The sequence below is a fragment of the Scyliorhinus torazame genome, chromosome 4 (genome assembly GCF_047496885.1).
Source record: "Scyliorhinus torazame isolate Kashiwa2021f chromosome 4, sScyTor2.1, whole genome shotgun sequence".
Lineage (NCBI taxonomy): Eukaryota > Metazoa > Chordata > Chondrichthyes > Carcharhiniformes > Scyliorhinidae > Scyliorhinus > Scyliorhinus torazame.
The window spans coordinates 211123593-211142047 of NC_092710.1; the positions used below are offsets into that span (position 1 = coordinate 211123593).

At 46.3% G+C, this 18455-nt stretch overlaps 1 protein-coding gene across 3 annotated transcripts in view; it reads left to right on the plus strand.

Moving 5' to 3' along the window:
- The window catches only part of ptprk (protein tyrosine phosphatase receptor type K), an 877717-nt gene that overhangs the window by 775434 nt on the left and 83828 nt on the right, over positions 1-18455 (plus strand). For all 3 annotated transcript variants that reach the window (XM_072499228.1, XM_072499225.1, XM_072499226.1), the window contains 2 exons: positions 382-458; positions 4359-4395. In XM_072499228.1, coding sequence (XP_072355329.1) covers positions 382-458; positions 4359-4395 — 114 coding nt within the window. The remainder of the gene's footprint in view (positions 1-381; positions 459-4358; positions 4396-18455) is intronic.

Here is an 18455-nt window from a genome sequence, read left to right on the forward strand (position 1 = left end):
AATGTAGAAGGAGGCCATTCACCCATCGAGTCTGCACAGAACCTCCAAAAGAGCACCCTACCTAGGTCCGCAACCCTGTAATCCCACCAAGCCGTGGTAATTTAGCATGGACAATCCACTTAACCTGCACATCTTTGGACTGTGGGGGGAAACCAGAGCACCCAGAGGAAACCCATGTGAACACGGGGAGAACATGCAAACTCCACACAGGCAGTCACCGAAGGCTGGACTTGAACCCATGCCACTGGCGCTGTGTGGCGGCAGTGCGAACCACTGTGCCACCGCTATCAGTTTTTGAGCAACTTTAATCATGATCAAGTGCTGTATGTCGCCAGCTGAAAGGAAAGTACATTTAACATGTGTGCATTGTGTTTCCTATAGATGACCATTCCAGAGTAATTTTACAGCCATTAGAGGATGACACAACATCAGATTACATTAATGCCAATTATATTGATGTAAGTTATATTTCCCTGCACTACAATGTTTCAGCATTTGACTTTCTTTCCTGTGTTGTGTCTAAAGATTGCAACTCTTAAAATTTGCTCCTTGTATATTAAATTTGCTGGCACTCACTGACACTCTTGTGCTTTCTTTCACATCTGGCTTTGATTTGGGCTGTAGATATGGCTGTACAGGGATGTAAGTATCTCACTGAAAAGCTAGATTTTTTTATTTTGATACCAATTCATTTAATATACCAACATGCTACTAAAACAAGCAGTACATGCAACTGAGCAAACCCATTTGATTCTCTTCGTAAAAATGGACTTCTGATTTTTGGTTGGACTCCTATAATCTCATAAGCAGCAAGAACATTTATCCTTTGCATTATTGCATGCTATGGAAAAAAAGACCATAGTATAAACTACACATTAATCTTGCTGAATTAAACCAATTTAGTCCACATTTTGAATTCGCCTACAATGGGAGAAATCAGCCTTGGAATACATTACATGGAAATAGCCAAAATAACTGCTTACTGGCAGCTGCACAGTAATTTTAAGCACCTGCTTATTAAAATTCGAAGAGCTTATGTTGCAAATTATTTGAACTTGAATTATACAGTTAAGGAACAACGCCTAAAGGCAGACGCTATGAAGAGAATGAAGAGGTGAACTCATGCATGTAAATTAGTCATTATTATGTATCTTTTATGGTTATCTGGTCTCCTTAGAACTTTGTTTAGTGCGTATGTTTTCGGTGAAATTAATAGCTGTATGTTTTTAAAACAGAGGCTTAATACCTCTTTTTGGGTCAGTGATATTTCAAAAGTTACCAATTTTGTTAAATTGTCAATTACAGTGTAACGGAAATTATTGTACTGCTTCATGGTCCTTGTAATCGTAATCTAAATTGAAATCTGCATATGGTTGAGAATCTGGTCCATTTCAAGACCATATAATGTGAATACATTTAAGCGCATTGTACAGTTGCACACACGTGTGTGTGTGTTGTGTGTGTGTATACACGTGTACAAGTTTATACAATGGGCTATAGAGAAATGCATTCCGCCACCTCTGGTGAACACAGTATCCTGTATTACTAAAGTCTAATAATACATGGGTCTGTGAAAACAAAGGAATGAGAATGCAAAACATTGCAACTTATTCTTATTCATTCCAAAATCGCACCCGCACTCTGTAATGTACATACAAATTATGAAATCAGAATTGCTATCTGGACATAATGTTGAACAGAATTGGAGACTGTTGGTTCCTGTTAAGCCTCAGCATTTCCAATGGGCACTGAAAATCAAATACATGAATAACCTGCTAATGGAAATGGCTACACTGAATTTTTTCATGTAAATAAACATCTTTTTCAGCAGCAACGGGATTCCAAGAGCAAAGCCAGGTTTTTCGAAAATGTTAATATTGAATTTCAGCTGAGCAAAATCTTTAAAGTGCTTGTTTCTAATTCTGCTTCTCCACATTAAAATGTGTGAAAATGTGTCCACTGCGAACACTATATATTCAGCTTTCAATGTACCTTCTTTTGTTTAAGTACCAATAATTGAATATGAAAATATCCCTCCAATAAGTGAAAAGCATTTCAATAGGTTTCGATTAACTCCAAGAGTGACATGAGCTCCGATTTTAAAATATGGCTACGTTTTATTCCTTTATACACGTTCCCGTCATTTGAATGCTCCTCACATAGGCTATTTTCAGCAGAACCATTATTAGCAATCTGAGTCACCATGACATTCTCTGCAGCACCATAAATCGAGATGCACTTGAAGTACTGAAGCAAGTTAGATCAGGTTGATTTGATAATACACCTTATCCTTTTTTAAAGAAAAAAACATTGAAAAATTTGTTTTAGTTGAAACATATCAAAGGCTGATAATGCCCTGAATCCCACGTCTATGCTGTATTTAAATTTCATGTTCAGATAGTTCCAAAAGGTTTTTTTCAACATATTCTCTCTCCCTTCCTTTGTCGCTTCCACACTCTGGGCACAATTTAACGGAAAGGTTTCTAAGTGCCATTTCAAGCGGGTTTGGCTGGGAGTTTCTCCCCGGCGAGTTCCCTATCGCTATCTAACCACACTTAGTCACTTTTCCGTGCCTTGGGTAGTTTCTCCCCGGGCTAATCCACAGTTAGAATTTTTTCCATCACTGGGAAGCTGAACTCACTGGCAAAACCAGCTCCTCTGAGATCGGGCCACCCTTTTGGAAGGGTGCCCATATCTCTAAGTGAGCTTGAGGGGTTCCGACAACCTCCACCCATGGTCAATGTCACCACGCACCTTCCAGAGACACCTCCATACCCGCTCTCCCTCCCCCTGCCCCCTTCAAGCCCCCCCTCACCCCTCCTTTTATGTGCACAGTCCCCTCAGGCCCTGGCCTTTGGCAGTGCCACCTGAGCACCCTGGAAGTGCTCCCATCAGCCTGGCAATGCCAGGTGGCACCTTTGCTGTGCCATGGTGCCAGCCTGGCAGTGCCAAGGTGCCCAGGTGCTGGGGAAGAGCCAAGGCGCCATCCTACCCTGTTGTTGATCACACCAGAGCCTCCGATAGCCTGCGAGAGCCCCAGGTGCCATTCCGCCTGGTCCACATTTGCATGGACCTTTACTAATCAGCACTTGGCTGGGGTTTCTGTAGGGAGGCCGCTAGATGCCAGGAGCTGGTTAGATCCAGCTTCAGTGCGGTTAAGTGGGTTCTTAAACCCACTTAGCCATACGATGCTGGTCTCCACCCATTGTGGACCAGATCTCACAAGGTATAGCGGCTGTCGGGAAACGCGAGCAAGGTCTCTCCCTGCATCTACCGACCACGGCCCACTCCAATTCCGGCAGTATACTATGGGTAGATCAAGCTCTCTGTCTTAGTTGAAGTAAAAGTCAGTTCATGCTGTAGTTATTGCTCTGAGACTCATGGCTGTAGTCTGGATTCCAACCAGAGACTACCTATTTAATGTTCCCTCCATTTGAGAAGTTTAGATGCAAGCTCATGATCTCTAACCATTTAAACAGAAGCCAGGCACATTTCAAAAATATCTAAGAGAACTTTTAAAATACTGATTACCATATTTTAAAAGGAATCCCACAAGTGCTTCTCTGTCTGATTCTAAATTAAGGTTACAGCTTTAATTTTGCTTCTTCATGGCATTGTTAAAATTGCAGTTTAAATGCACCATTAATTTTCACTGCAGTTTTATTATTTGCAAACATCCTCTTATGTTTTCATTTATTCACATTAATTATTGTGTTTTGTTGGTCATCATTTCCTTCATCAGATTTATTTGTATATTTTAATCAATTAGTTTTGTTTTAGTGAAGTAAAATGGCTAACATTTTCCGGTAAGTCACATTGTACATGCTATTTCAGTATAAACATCCCATTGTTTAATCTATGATTTCTGTTTCTGTTATAAGCCATACGTTTGTGTGTGTTACGAGAAAGATGTTCAGAAGTACCATGCTGTGTAAGGTCACTGAAATGTTGTTAATCTGTCATGTTTTGGAAAGTCAAGCAAGAAACGATAAACATGTGGAATTATCCATCCTCTTGCAGCACTATCATTGCAATCAATTCTTTTTTTCCTTGTAATTTAATAATAATAACTTTCTTTGCAAATTTCTTCCCAATCAATTTGGATAGATGTTTCAAATCCTAGTTCTTAATTTGCTTTCGCCTTTATTCCACTTTGTTAAAATTGTTGAAATTCAATTTAGCTGACCGACCTTTAACATATTGGTACTTTACACAGTGATGTAAAATTACTGATAGCACACATTCACATTGTAAATGAAGAATTTTCATGTTGTACATTTCTCCAAATAGGATTGGTAGAGACCAGACCAATCCTCTTTCCGGATGATGTAAATTTCTGAACCTTTTCTCATTTATAGGGGTATCACAGACCGAGTCATTATATCGCTACACAAGGTGAGAACCTTGCATTAAATTCACTTACCTTTAGTTACATTATGTGAGATCTCACAATATAATTAAAGCAGTTTCTGTGACCTAAGGGGCGGCATTCTCCGACCCCCCGCCGGGTCGGAGAATCGCCAGGGGCTGGCGTGAATCCCGGCCCCGCCGGTTGCCGAATTATCCGGCACCGGATATTCGGCGGGGGTGGGAATCGCGCCGCGCCGGTTGGTGGCCCCCCCCCCCCCCCCCCGGCGATTCTCCGGCCCGCGATGGGCCCAAGTCCCGCTGCTGGAATGCCTGTCCTGCCGGCGAGAATCAAACCACCTCTCTTACCGGCGGGACAAGGCGGCGCGGGCAGGCTCCGGGGTCCTTGGGGGGGGGGGGGGGGGGGGGGCGGCGATCTGGTACTGGGGGGTGCCCCTACGGTGGCCTGGCTCACGATCGGGGCCCACCGATCCACTGGTGGGCCTGTGCCGTGGGGGCACTCTTTTCCTTCCACCTTCGCCATGGTCTCCACTATCACGGAGGCGGAAGAGACCCCCCTCCACTGCGCATGCGCGGGGATGCCGTGAGCGGCTGCTGACGCTCCCGCGCATGCGCCGCACGGCAAAGTCATTTCCGTGCCAGCTGGCGGGGCACCAAAGGCCTTTCCCGCCAGCTGGCGGGGCGGAAATCCGCACCTTTGGGGCGGCGCGATGCCGGACTGATTCGTGCCGTTTTTGGCGCCGGTCGGCGGACATCGCGCTGATTGCGGAGAATCCCGCCCTTGCTTGCAGGAAGAAATAATGGTGGCTCCTCAGAAAGGCATTGCTAAGCACTGCTGCCTATGGCGCTGAGGACCTGAGTTCCTGTATGTGTGGAATTTGCACGTTCTCCCCATGTCTGTGTGGATTTCACCCCCACAACTCAAAAGATGTGCAGGTTAGGTGGATTGGCCACGCTAAATTGCCCCATAATTGGAAAACAATAATTGGGTACTCTAAATTTTAAGAAGAATTTAGAGCAAGAGTGGTTGTGGATTCAGCTAGAGGAAGAGTTGGTCTAAGAGTAGTGTCTTAAACATAAATAAATGTGATCGCTTCTCGGCCTTTTGGCTAAGATCAAGTGTCTGTAGATTGAGCCTTTGGGTTCAGATCTGGTATGTCTCTCTTGTGGAGACCATAAATTCGATTCATTTTGAATTAGTTTTTTGGAGCAGGCGAGGAGCTGGATTAGAGGTTCGCCCCTGACCCACACTCTGAGCCGTGGCTTGGTAACTCAGAAAGGGAAAAATTTTAAAAAACAAATTAAAAAAAAAACATAAATAAATGTGATGTGGAGATGCCGGCGTTGGACTGGGGTGAGCACAGCAAGAAGTCTTACAACACCAGGTTAAAGTCCAACAGGTTTGTTTCGATGTCACTCGCTTTCGGAGCGCTGCTCCTTCCTCAGGTGAATGAAACATATATATAGACAGATTCAAAGATGCCAGACATTGCTTGGAATGCGAGCATTAGCAGGTGATTAAATCTCTACAGATCCAGAGATGGGGTAACATTAGGTTAAAGAGGTATGAATTGTGTCAAGCCAGGACAGTTGGTAGGATTTCGCAGGCCAGATGGTGGGGGATGAATGTAATGTGACATGAATCCCAGGTCCCGGTTGAGGCCACACTCATGTGTGCGGAACTTGGCTATAAGTTTCTGCTCGGCGATTCTGCGTTGTCGCGGGTCCTGAAGGCCGCCTTGGAGAACGCTTACCCGGAGATCAGAGGCTGAATGCCCTTGACTGCTGAAGTGTTCCCCGACTGGAAGGGAACATTCCTGCCTGGTGATTGTCGCACGATGTTCGTTCATTCATTGTCGCAGCGTCTGCATGGTCTTGCCAACGTACCACGCTTTGGGACATCCTTTCCTGCAGCGTATGAGGTAGACAACGTTGGCCGAGTCGCACGAGTATGTACCGCGTACCTGATGGGTGGTGTTCTCACGTATAATGGTGGTATCCATTTCGATGATCTGGCACGTCTTGCAGAGATTGCCATGGCAGGGTTGTGTGGTGTCGTGGTCACTGTTCTGAAGGCTGGGTAGTTTGCTGCAAACAACGGTTTGTTGTAATTGTAAATGTAATTGACAAGGATGTGAAGAAACCGCTGGTTGTGGTGAACTTGAAAAATAAGCTTTTCTTTTGTTTATAAATTTAGAGTACCCAATTCATTTTTTCCAATTAAGGGGCAATTTAGCGTGGCCAATCCACCTAGTCTGCACATCTTTTGGGTTGTCGGGACGAAACCCACGCAAAAATGTGCAAACTCCACATGGACAGTGACCCAGAGCCGGGATCGAACCTGGGACCTCGGCGCCATGAGGCTGCAGGGCTAACCCACTGCTCCACCGTGCTGCCCGTGTAAAATAAGCTAAGAGGTGTAGGTCGGTAGAAATGCAGTGGTAGAAATTTAAGGATAGATTTCGTAACATTTCAGTGAAAAAGCAAAAATGTAGGAGAAAGCCCCATCTTTGCCTAAATAAGTAAGTTAATGATATCAAATTGAAAGATAAACCATACAGTTCCGCAAAGATTATTGGTCGATCAGAAGATTGAAAATAATTTTTAAAACCGCAAAGAATGACTAAAAGGTTAATAAGGAGAGAAAAATTAGAGTATAAGAGAAAGACATCTAGAAATGTAAAAACAGTTGGTAAGAGTTTCTCCATACATATATATATATATATATATATATATAAAAAGGAAAATCATAGAATCCCATAGAATAACTAGCCTGAGCAGTGAGTCTGGGGAATTACTAATGGCAAATGAGGAAATGGCAGAATCATTAAGCAGATATTTTGTGTTCGTCTTCACTGTAGAAAACACAAATAACATTCCAAGAAAACGTGTGAGCCAAGAAATGAAAGAGAACCGAGGGACATAAAATAATTCGAACTAAAGGCTAAATGACAACATACCTTGTTGCGGAGAAAAGTACAGCTCTTTGGCTCTTGTGTACTTCACTCTTCCGCTCTCGAGGGACCAGAAGAAAACTCTTGGAATTGAGGCCTTTATTGTGAGCTATAGCATGGGCTATATAGCAAATAGACACACCAGAGAGCCCTGATTCAAGGATTGCACAGACTGTTATACTCCAGATTTGATGAAAAGAAATTAACACATACCAATCAGTTGTTATCTATGTCCAGTCACAACTAGTGATTAGCTTACATCATGCATAGTACATGAGAACAATTGACCAATCATAACATAAGCATGTCTACTTAATTATACTATCCAACAGGGCAAAGACATGTACATGCTCTAACATTTAACACCGGTTTCTCATTATCAGGCCTATGCATATAAATCGCCACTCCTGTCTGACTCCCCTAACTTATAATTCCTTTTTCCCCCAAGGTAAAACTGCGGCAATAAACAGTTTTTTGTGATTATGTCTCCCTTCCTGTCTACTCCAGACCATTTGGCAAAATGGCGAACGATCACACATTGTTATTACCATCCTTGAGAATCACCATTTGTGGCCTTTACTGGGGCCCGATCACCAGCAAGATGTGTCCGACAGCTAACAACTTCAGCTAGGCAGCTTGTGTGATGCTGATACAAAAGAATGTTAACCTCTTGAGCACTTAGTGGATACTAGAGTTTCAAAACTAATTCTGATACAATGTCAAAAACTGCACCCTTTAAGACCTGATGGACTTCATCATAAGGGCCTAAAAGAAGTGGCTGTGGAGACCGTAGATGCATTGGTTTTAGTTTTCCAAAATTCCCTTGATTACCATCAGATTGTAAAATAGCAAATGCAATTCCTCTATTCAAGAAAGGAAGGAGACAAAAATCAGGAAACTACAGGCCAGTTTGCCTAATATCTGTCATGGGGAAAATTCTGCAATCTATTATTGAGGATGTTACAGCAGATTACTTAGAAAATCGTAATACAAGTTGGCAGAGTCCATATGATTTTGTGAAAGGGAAATCGGGATTGACTAATTTATGAGAGGTCTTGGGAGGAAGTATGATGTGTAATGGGGAACTTTTAAGTACGGTGTGTACTTGGATTTCCAAAAGGCTATGCAAAATAAGAGCTCATGATGTGGGGTGGGGGGGGGGGTAATACATTAGCATGGAGAGAGAATTGATTGCTAACAGGAAGCAGAGAGTAAGGATAAGTAGGTTTTATTATTTGGGTTGGCAAGCTGTAACCAGTGGAGTGTCACCAGGATCAGTGTGGGACCTCAACAAGTTGCAGTCTATATAAATTACTCGGATAAAGGGACCAAAAGTATGGTTGTTAAATTTGCAGGTGACACCAAGATAGGTAGGAAAGCAAATTGTGAGGAGAACATAGAGTTTAAAAAAAATTAATTTATGGGATGTGGTGGTCACTGGTTAGGCCAGCATTTATCGCCCATCCCTACCCTTCAGAAGGTGGTGGTGAGTTGTCTTCTTGAGCCGCTACAGTCCTTGAGGTGTAGGTACATCCACTGTGCTGTTAGGGAGTGAGTTCCAGGATGTTGCTCCAGCGACAGTGAAGGAATGGTGATATATTTCTGAGTCAGGGTGGTGAATGACTTGGAAGGGGAACCCCCAGGTATTGGAGTTTCCAGGTGTCTGCTGCTCTTGCCCTTCTAGATGGTAGTGGTCATGGGTTTGGAATGCGCTATCTAAGGAACTTTGGTGAGTTACTGCAGTGCATCTTGTAGTTGGGACACATGGCTGCCACTGTTCATCGGTGGTGAAGGGTTTGAATGTTTTCGGAAGAGGGAGCAATCAGACGGGCTGCTCTGTCCTGGATGGTGTTCAACTTCTTGAGTGTTTTTGGAGCTGCACTCATCCAGGCAAGTGGAGAGTATTGCATCACACTCCTGATTGTGCCTTGTAGATGGTGGACAGGTTCAGGAGGTGAGTTACCCGCCATAGGATTCCTAGTCTTTGACCTGCCTTGGTAGCCACAGTGTTAATGTGGCTGGTCCAATTCAGTTTCTGATCAATGGAACCCCCAGGATGTTGATTACTGGGGATTCAATTGGTAATGCCATTGAATGTCAAGGGGCGGTGGTTAGATCCTCTCTTGAAGGAGATGGTTATTGCCTCCAACCACCACAACCAACTTCCTTTGTGCCAGGTATGACTCAAACCAGAGGAGAGCTTTCTCCCTGATTCCCACTGACTCCAGTTTAGCTCGGGCTCCATGATGCCATACTCGGTCAAGTGCTGCCTTAATGTCAAATGCAGTCACTCTACCCTCACCTCTGGCATTCAGCTCTTTTGTCCATGTTTAACCAAGGCTCTAATGAGGTCAGGAGCTGAGTGACCTTGCTGAACCCAAACTGACGCCTGTGATCACGTTATTGTTATTGAGTAAGAGGTGCAGGTATTTAGATAGGTTAAATGAGTGGATAAGAATTGACATTTAGAGTATAATTGACATATAGAGTGAAAATATAAAATCATCCATTTTGGCAGCAAGAATAAAAAAAAGTATTATTTAAACTGAGGTTGCAAGACATAGTGCAGAGGAGGAATCTGTATCCTGTTGCATGAATCACCAAACGCAGAGGTACAGCAAGTGATTAGGAAGGCAAATGGAAGGTTATAATTTATTGCAAGGGCAACAAAATGTAAAAGTAAGGAAGTTTTGCGACCATTATATAGGGTGTTGGTAAGACCACTTCTGGACCATTGTGTACAGTTTTGGTCTCCTTGGAACAGGATATAATACCATAAACAGTTCAGAAAAGGTTCGCTTGGCTGATTCCTGGGATGAAGGGGTTATCCTCTGAGGAATATTTGGTCAGGTTGGTCCTGTGCCCATTGGAGTTTGGAAGAATGAGAGGTGATCTTATTGAAACATATAAGATCCTGAGAGGTCTTGATAGGGTGGATGTTGAGAGGATGTTCCCCCCCTTGCACAGGAAACATGAGGACACATCAGAGGACACAGATTAAAAATGAAAGATCTTCCATTAAGATGAAGACCAGAATCCTTTTTACTCTGAGGGTTTGTGAATTCCCTTCCCTAGAGAGCAGTAGAGAAAAGGTCAATGAACATTTTTGCAGCTAGATTTAGATAGATTTTTGATATACAAGGGAGTCAGTGTTATGGGGAGAATAGAAAAAGGTAGGGCTGAGGCCACAATCCGATCAGGATGTGATCTTAACAAATAGTGGAGCAGGTTTAAGGGGCTGAATAACTATTCCTTCTCCTAATCTGTATGTTCTAAGTTAGATTGTCGAAATTGCAGGAAATCTATTTTTCCTGGAAGTTCTGAAATTAAACTTTGAAACAGAAGGACTCAAATCCTGGGTAAGGTACAAATATGAACAGTGATATCCTGTGCATCCATGATCCATGGCAGTTTTAATTCTTGCACAATGCAGGAACTGCAGTTTATTTACATCTTACTATTAGGCAGCCCCTCAGAGTCGATGATGATTTGTTTCCACACTAAAAACGAGTTCTCGGTTGACTGGAGTTTAATCCGGACAAATGTGAGGTAATGCATTTTGGAAAGTCTAATACAGGTAGGGAATATACAGTGAATGGTAGAACCCACAAGAGTATTGACAGACAGAGAGATCTAGGTGTACAGGTCACTGAAAGGGGCAGCACAGATGGAGAAGGTAGTCAAGAAGGCATATGGCATGATTGCCTTCATTGGCCGGGGCATTGAGTATAAAAATTGTAAGTCATGTTGCAGCTGTATAGAACCTTAGTTAGGCCACACTTGGGAGTATAGTGTTAAATTCTGGTCACCACACTACCAGAAGGATGCGGAGGCTTTAGAGAGGGTGCAGAAGAGATTTACCAGGATGTTGCCTGGTATGGAGGGCATTAGCTATGAGGAGCGGTTGAATAAACTCGGTTTGTTCTCACTGGAACGACGGAGGTTGAGGGGGTGACCTGATCGAGGTCTACAAAATTATGAGGGGCATAGACAGGGTGGATGGTCAGAGACTTTTTTCCAGGGTGGAGGGGTCAATTACTAAGGGGCATAGGTTTAAGGTGCGAGGGGCAAGGTTTAGAGGAGATGTGCGAGACAAGTTTCTTACACAGAGGGTAGTGGGTGCCTGGAACTCGCTACCGGAGGAGGTGGTGGAAGCAGGGACGATAGGGACATTTAAGGGGCATCTTGACAAATACATGAATAGGATGGGAATAGAGGGATACGGACCTCGGAAGTGTAGAAGATTTTAGTTTAGACGGGCAGAATGGTCGGCGCAGGCTTGGAGGGCCGAAGGGCCTGTTCCTATGCTATTCTGTTCTTTGTTCTTTGTTGACTGAGAGTCCAGTGTTCGACTTACAGTCCCTGTCACAGGTGGGGCAGATGGAGGAGCAGCTGAGTGGGGTGCCCAGGTTGCCACGTGTTCCATTTGCTTTTGACGCTTGGCTTCAGCTTGCTCTCAGTGATGAAATTTGAGGTGATCAGCTCCAGCTCTACTTCCGGCAGTTTTGCGCCAGGAATTCCCAGGTGTTGGTGGGGATGCTCCACATTTTCAAGTAGCTTTTGACAGTGTCCTTGAAGTGTTTCCTCTGCCCGCCTGGGGCTCGCTTGCTGTGTAGAAGCTCCGCGTAGGGCACTTGTTTTGGGAGTCTCTTGCCAGGCATGCGGATGATGTGGCCCACCCAGCGGGGTTGATCGAGTGTGGTCAATGCTGAATGCTGGGCATCTTGGCCTGACCGAGAACACTGGCATCAGTGTGCATTTCCTGCCAATGGATTTGCAGGATCTTGCGGGGCCAATGCTGGTGGTATTTCGCCAGCGTTTTGAGGTGCCTGCTATACATAGTCTCTGGGCACGATCTAACTGAATTGCAACAGAGTTCCCGTATCGAGAGCATTTAGCCACGTGTTGCCCGGCACTCAAAGCGCTGAATAAGACCACACTATCGAACTGGACTCTATTGCAATCCAGGGCCTCAGCAGGGAATGCCCCACAAAATCTGCACTTAGTCCGCTTTCCTGCACTGAGGAGCTCCGCTCGGCATAGCTCCTCAGTGCAGGAGATCGGGATGCCATTTTTAAATGGTGCCAATCTCTCAGCTCCCCCAACGCAATCCCCAGATCTCCCAAAGCCGGATCTCATCCATAAGCGGGTCCTCGGACCCGCACCCGACCTCACATGGGCAGGGCACCCCCGTGTCAGATCCCCAAAATAGACACAATGCCAGCATAGCACCTTGTCACTGCTATGGGGCAGTGTACATGGGCACCTTAGCAGTGCCAAGGTGCCAGGCTTGCAGTGCCAGGGTGGCACCAGCAGAGCCAGGGTGCCACCCTTCCTGGTGGCCAATCACCCAACAGCCCGTGTTCCTCTGGGCTAGGCGTGGCGAGCCTGGAATAGGCCTCTCCTAGCACCTACAGGCCGTATTGTCCCTCAGTTCAAGTGGGACTAGGCCGGTAGATTGTGCCCATTATCTTTGAGCCATATAGGAGGATGGGGATTACTCCTGCTCTGTATTGACCACGAGCTTAGTGCCAGGTCTGAGGTCCTGGTCTTTCACAGCTGTCCAAACCCACAGTTGTGCTGGAACACCTAAGGCGGTGTTGAGCCTCGTCGTTAATGTTTGCCTTTGTTGATAGGGGCCTCCCAAGATATGGAAAGTGATCAATATTGTCCAAGGCCTTGCTGTGGATTTTGATGATGTTTAATGTAAGTCCCAACCTCTCGCATGCCTCAGTGAAGGTGTTGTTGATGACTTAAAGCTCGGCCTCCGAGTGTGCACAGACACAAGCATCAACTGCATTTGTAGTTCAATGACAGAGGGTGGGGCAACCTTGAATCTGGTCTGCAAGTGGCAGAGGTTGAACAAATTCCCATTTGTTTTGTAGATTAGCTCCACTCCAGTGAGGAACTTGCTGAGGGTGAGATGGAGCAAGGAAGATTGAGGAGAGTGTTGATGCAACGGCCGTGCTTAATTCCAGTCAAAATGTGAATTAGGTCTTGGGTGAATCTGTTGGTCAGAATCACGGCTTGCATGCCATTGTGGAACAGGCGTAGGATAGTGGCAAAGGTTTTGGGACAGCCAAAATGGAAGACACTCCGTAATCCCTTGCGCTTGATGGTGTCGAAGGCCTTTGTGATGTCAAAGAAGGCCATGTACGTGGGTTGGTGCTGTTCCCAGCAGTTCTCTTGTCGTTGCCCAGCAGTGACTACCATGCCTGTGTGCTCCTTCGTGGGTGGAGTACGCATTGGGACTCTGAGCAATACCGGAACAACAACTTGTTTGCGTTTACATAGCAACATTAAAAATAATATATAAGGGCGGCTTAGGGGGAAAGGGGTATCAAACCAAGCACAGAAGATTTTAAAAGGCGACCAAATGTTTTCAAGCAGGTCTTGAAGAGAGTCGAGAAGGGGGGATGCAGCAGTAGAAATGTTTTTCGATGTAATTTTAGATGGATAGGGAAAGGGCGATGAAAGGAGCTGTTTAAGAGACTGAGTAGAGGAACATGGTAGGGGGTTGTAATGCACCTAGTGTACTGCATAGAATTTTGGTAGTCTTATTTAAGGAGGGATATAATTGCATTGGATGCATTCCAGAGAAGGTTCACTGGGTTCATTTCTGCGATGTAGGAATTGCAGGACACAATGAGATCACCCATGATCTTGGTGAATGGCAGACCAGGCTTCAGAGGTAAAATTACCTACTCCTATTTATTATGTTAAAAATAGAGGGGGACCTGATCTGGCAAGGTGGGATGGTCCCCCTCTTGTCACTGGCGGTTCAGGTACAGGCGGTTAAAATGAACGTGTTGCCGTGATTTCTGTTTGTTTTCCAATCCCTGCCGATTTTCCTGCCAACGGCATTTTTTAGAGAGATTGAAGGAATAATTACCTCGTTCATATGGGGAGAGAAGGTGGCCAGAGTTAGAAAGGTGCTGCTACAGAGGAGAAGGCAGGCAGGGGGTTTGGGTCTTCTGAGCCTGCTGTATTATTATGGGTGGCGAATGTGTAGAAGGTGCAGAGCTGGGTCAGAGGGGTTGATTCCCAGTGGGTCAGAATGGAAGAAAGTTTGTGCAGGGGGTCGGGATTGAAGGCACTAGCAACAGCGCCGCTCCCGATGGACCCGGGGAAATACTCAGGGAGTCCGGTAATAATAGCTTCATTGAGAATTTGGAGGCAGTTTCACCAACATTTGTGTTGGGGACAGGGTCAAGGGAAATGCTGATTCGGAGAAACCACAGATTTGAGCCAGGGAAGTGGGGTGGAAATTTTCAAAATGAGAGGAGAAGGGGATTAAGACACTAAAAGATTTGTTTCTAGGGGGTCGGTTTGCAGGATTGAAGGAGCTGGGAGCGAAGTATCGGCTGGAGCAGGGGGAAATGTTTAGATCATTGAATCATAAAATTTACAGTGCAGAAGGAGGCCATTTGGTCCATCGAGTCTGCACCGGCTCTTTGAAAGAGCATCCTACCCAAGCCCACACCTCCACCCTATCCCCAAATCCTCGTAATTATACAGTGAATGGTAGAACCCTCAAGAGTATTGAAAGTCAAAGAGATCTAGGAGTACAGATCCACAGGTCATTAAAAGGGGCAACACAGGTGGAGAAGGTAGTCAAGAAGGCATACGGCATGCTTGCCTTCATTGGCCGGGGCATTGAGTATAAGAATTGGCAAGTCATGATGCAGCTGTATAGAACCTTAGTTAGGCCACACTTGGAGTATAGTGTTCAATTCTGGTCGCCACACTACCAGAAGGATGTGGAGGCTTTAGAGAGGGAGCAGAAGAAATTTACCAGAATGTTGCCTGGTATGGAGGGCATTAGCTATGAGGAGCGGTTGAATAAACTCGGTTTGTTCTCACTGGAACGAAGGAGGTTGAGAGGCGACCTGATAGAGGTCTACAAAATTATGAGGGGCATAGACAGAGTGGATAGTCAGAGGCTTTTCCCCAGGGTAGAGGGGTCAATTACTAGGGGGCATAGGTTTAAGGTGAGAGGGGCAAGGTTTAGAGTAGATGTACGAGGCAAGTTTTTTACGCGGAGGGTAGTGGGTGCCTGGAACCCGCGACCGGAGGAGGTGGTGGAAGCAGGGACGATAGTGACATTTAAGGGGCATCTTGACAAATACATGAATAGGATGGGAATAGAGGGATACGGACCCAGGAAGTGTTGAAGATTGTAGTTTAGTCGGGCAGCATGGTCGGCACGGGCCTGGAGGGCCGAAGGGCCTGTTCCTGTGCTGTACATTTCTTTGTTCTTTGTTCTTTGTTCTAACCCAGTAACCCCACCCAACACGAAGGACAATTTTAGACACTAAGGGCAATTTAGCATGGCCAATCCACCTAACCTGCACATCTTTGGACTGTGGGAGGAAACCGGAGCACCCGAAGGAAACCCACACACACACGAGGAGAACGTGCAGATTCCGCACAGACAGTGACCCAAGCCGTGAATTGAACCTGGGACCCTGGAGCTGTGAAGCAATTGTGCTAATCACCATGCTACCGTGCTGCCCTAGATACATGCAGGTTCATGATTTTGCCAGTAAGGAGATAGAATTTCCCGGTGGAGCCGGCCTCCACATTGCTGGAGGAGGTGCTGACGACAGGGAGACTGGCGAAGGGGGCAGTATCGGCGGTTTATGGGGCTAATTTGGAAGAGGAAGGCACCACTGGAAGGGATCAAAGCAAAGTGGGAGGAAGAGTTGGGAGGAGGGGTTTGTCATAATATCCACTCATGTATATAATGAGATGCAGACAGGCAGTGATTGACACACAGGATAACCAATGAACACACACGACACATAACAACCAATCACCAGACAGGACACCACCACTGTGTACAGCAATCGGGAAGTTCAATAAAACAGTGTTGGACCATCTTCTGTGTCGGAAGCCTGTTTCTAGTTTCACTGCATCCAGTTGCAGTCAACGTTGAACCAACTTAACACCGGTATGGTACAGAGTGCTATTAATCCTAAAGAACCTACCTCGAGTGCATCTGCAACGACCAGCAAGCAGCCATCCAGCGGCATGGAAAACATCCAGCCTCCTCCGCAACTCCGGACCTTGGCGCCAACTGGAAAGTCTTCAAACAAAAGTTCCTCCTGTACATCGAGGCCTCCGACCTCGAGGCAACATCGGATGCCAGAAAGATTGCGCTGTTCCTGTCGACTGCAGGGGATCACGCCATCCACATCTATAACTCGCTTACATTTGTCAATGGCGAAGACAAGACAAAGTTCAAGACAGTTCTGCTGAAATTCGACAGCCACTGTGACATTGAGGTGAATGAGAGCTTTGAACGGTACATCTTCCAACAGAGGCTTCAGCGTAAGGATGAACCTTTTCAGTCCTTCTTGACCCATCTCCGCATCCTTGCGCAGTCATGTAATTATGACTCGACGACTGATTCTATGATCCGGGATCAGATCGTTTTCGGGGTCCAGTCCGACTCCCTGTGGGAACAGCTCCTCAAAATCAAATGGTTGACCCTCTCCGTCGCCATCGAAACGTGCGTTGTCCATGAGCATGCCAGAAATCGCTACTCCCGCATCAGGGCGGCAGAAACTGCAAAACTGGCCTCCCACGAGGCAGAAAGGGTGCAGGCAATAGCGAAAATGCAAGTCCTGAGCATCGAGGAGAGTGGCCGTTTCACACGCTTCTCATGGGTCCCCACGCATGCACGCCACGACCGGGTGGACGATGAGGCCGAAGACCCTGAGGCGCATGCGCAAACGTCGGCCGACCGCACTGCGCATGCACGATGGCGCACAGACCGTGCTGACATAAGCGTCATGACGTGTCCGAATTGTGGCTCCACCTATTTAAAGCGGCGATGTCCAGCCAAAGGCAAGCGATGTCTACAGTGTGGAAAGCCTGACCACTAGCGGCCTTCTGCAGGTCCGCTCCATCGAACAACAGCCAGCGATCCCAGCTGCAGCGCAGTCGTGTCCGCTGCGTACAACAAGGCATGCAGAATTCTGATCCAGACAGCCCAACGGACCCCGATGCTGACTGCCTCGAGTCTCCATATCGGGTGGGCATCATCACCACACGCGAGTTGGTCTCTACCGTGCCTGCCAACCACCTTTCGATCCTCAGTGTGGATCCTGACGACGAGTGGTGTGCCATCATCACGGTCAACCAGTCTCGTATCCGATTTAAATTGGACACTGGCGCGTCTGCGAACCTCATTTCACAGTCGGACCTCGACAACATCCAACACCAACCAAGCATTCTTCCACCAGCCTGCCAGCACCTTGACTACAATTGTAATGCCATAGCTGCCAGTGGGTCGTGTCAGCTAGGTGTCTCTCACAAGGCAATCAAGGCGACGTTGTGATTCGAGATCGTCCGGCCTGACAAGGTATTCCTGCTCGGTGCTCGCGCATGCAAACTCCTAAATCTGGTACAGCGAGTTCATGCCATGTCCTCGACACCGGCGATGGCCTCGCCCAATATGAATCTCCAGGCTGAGATAGACAACATTCTCACACAATACCACATATCGCTACAAGATATTGCTCAAGCCGAATGCCACCCCAGTCATCCATGCACCACGCCAGGCGCCGGCTCCTCTCTAGGATCGTCTGAAAACGCAGCTACGAGAGCTCCAAGACCAGGGCATCATCTCAAAGATCACGGAATCCACAGACTGGGTCAGCTCCATGGTCTGCGTCAAGAAACCCTCTGGCGAACTCCGCATTTGCATTGATCCCAAAGACCTGAATCGCAATATCATGCAAGAGCATTACCCGATCTCGAAGCGTGAAGAAGCGTATGAGATGGCTCACGCCAAATTCTTTACCAAGCTGGACGCCTCCCGTGGCTTCTGGCAAATTCAGCTGGACGAGTCCAGTCGGAAGCTGTGCACTTTTAACACTCCGTGTTTATTGCTACAACCACATGCCTTTTGGTATCATATCAGCTTCCAAAGTAATTCATCGCATAATGGAGCAAATGATGGAGGGCATCGAGGGGGTGCGGGTTTACGTGGATGACGTGATCATCTGGTCCATGACGCCCGAGGATCACATTGCTCACCTCAAACAGGTTTTCCAGAGGATTCATGAAAATGGCCTCCAGCTCAACAGGGCCAAATGCTCGTTTGGGCAGTCCGCTATCAAGTTT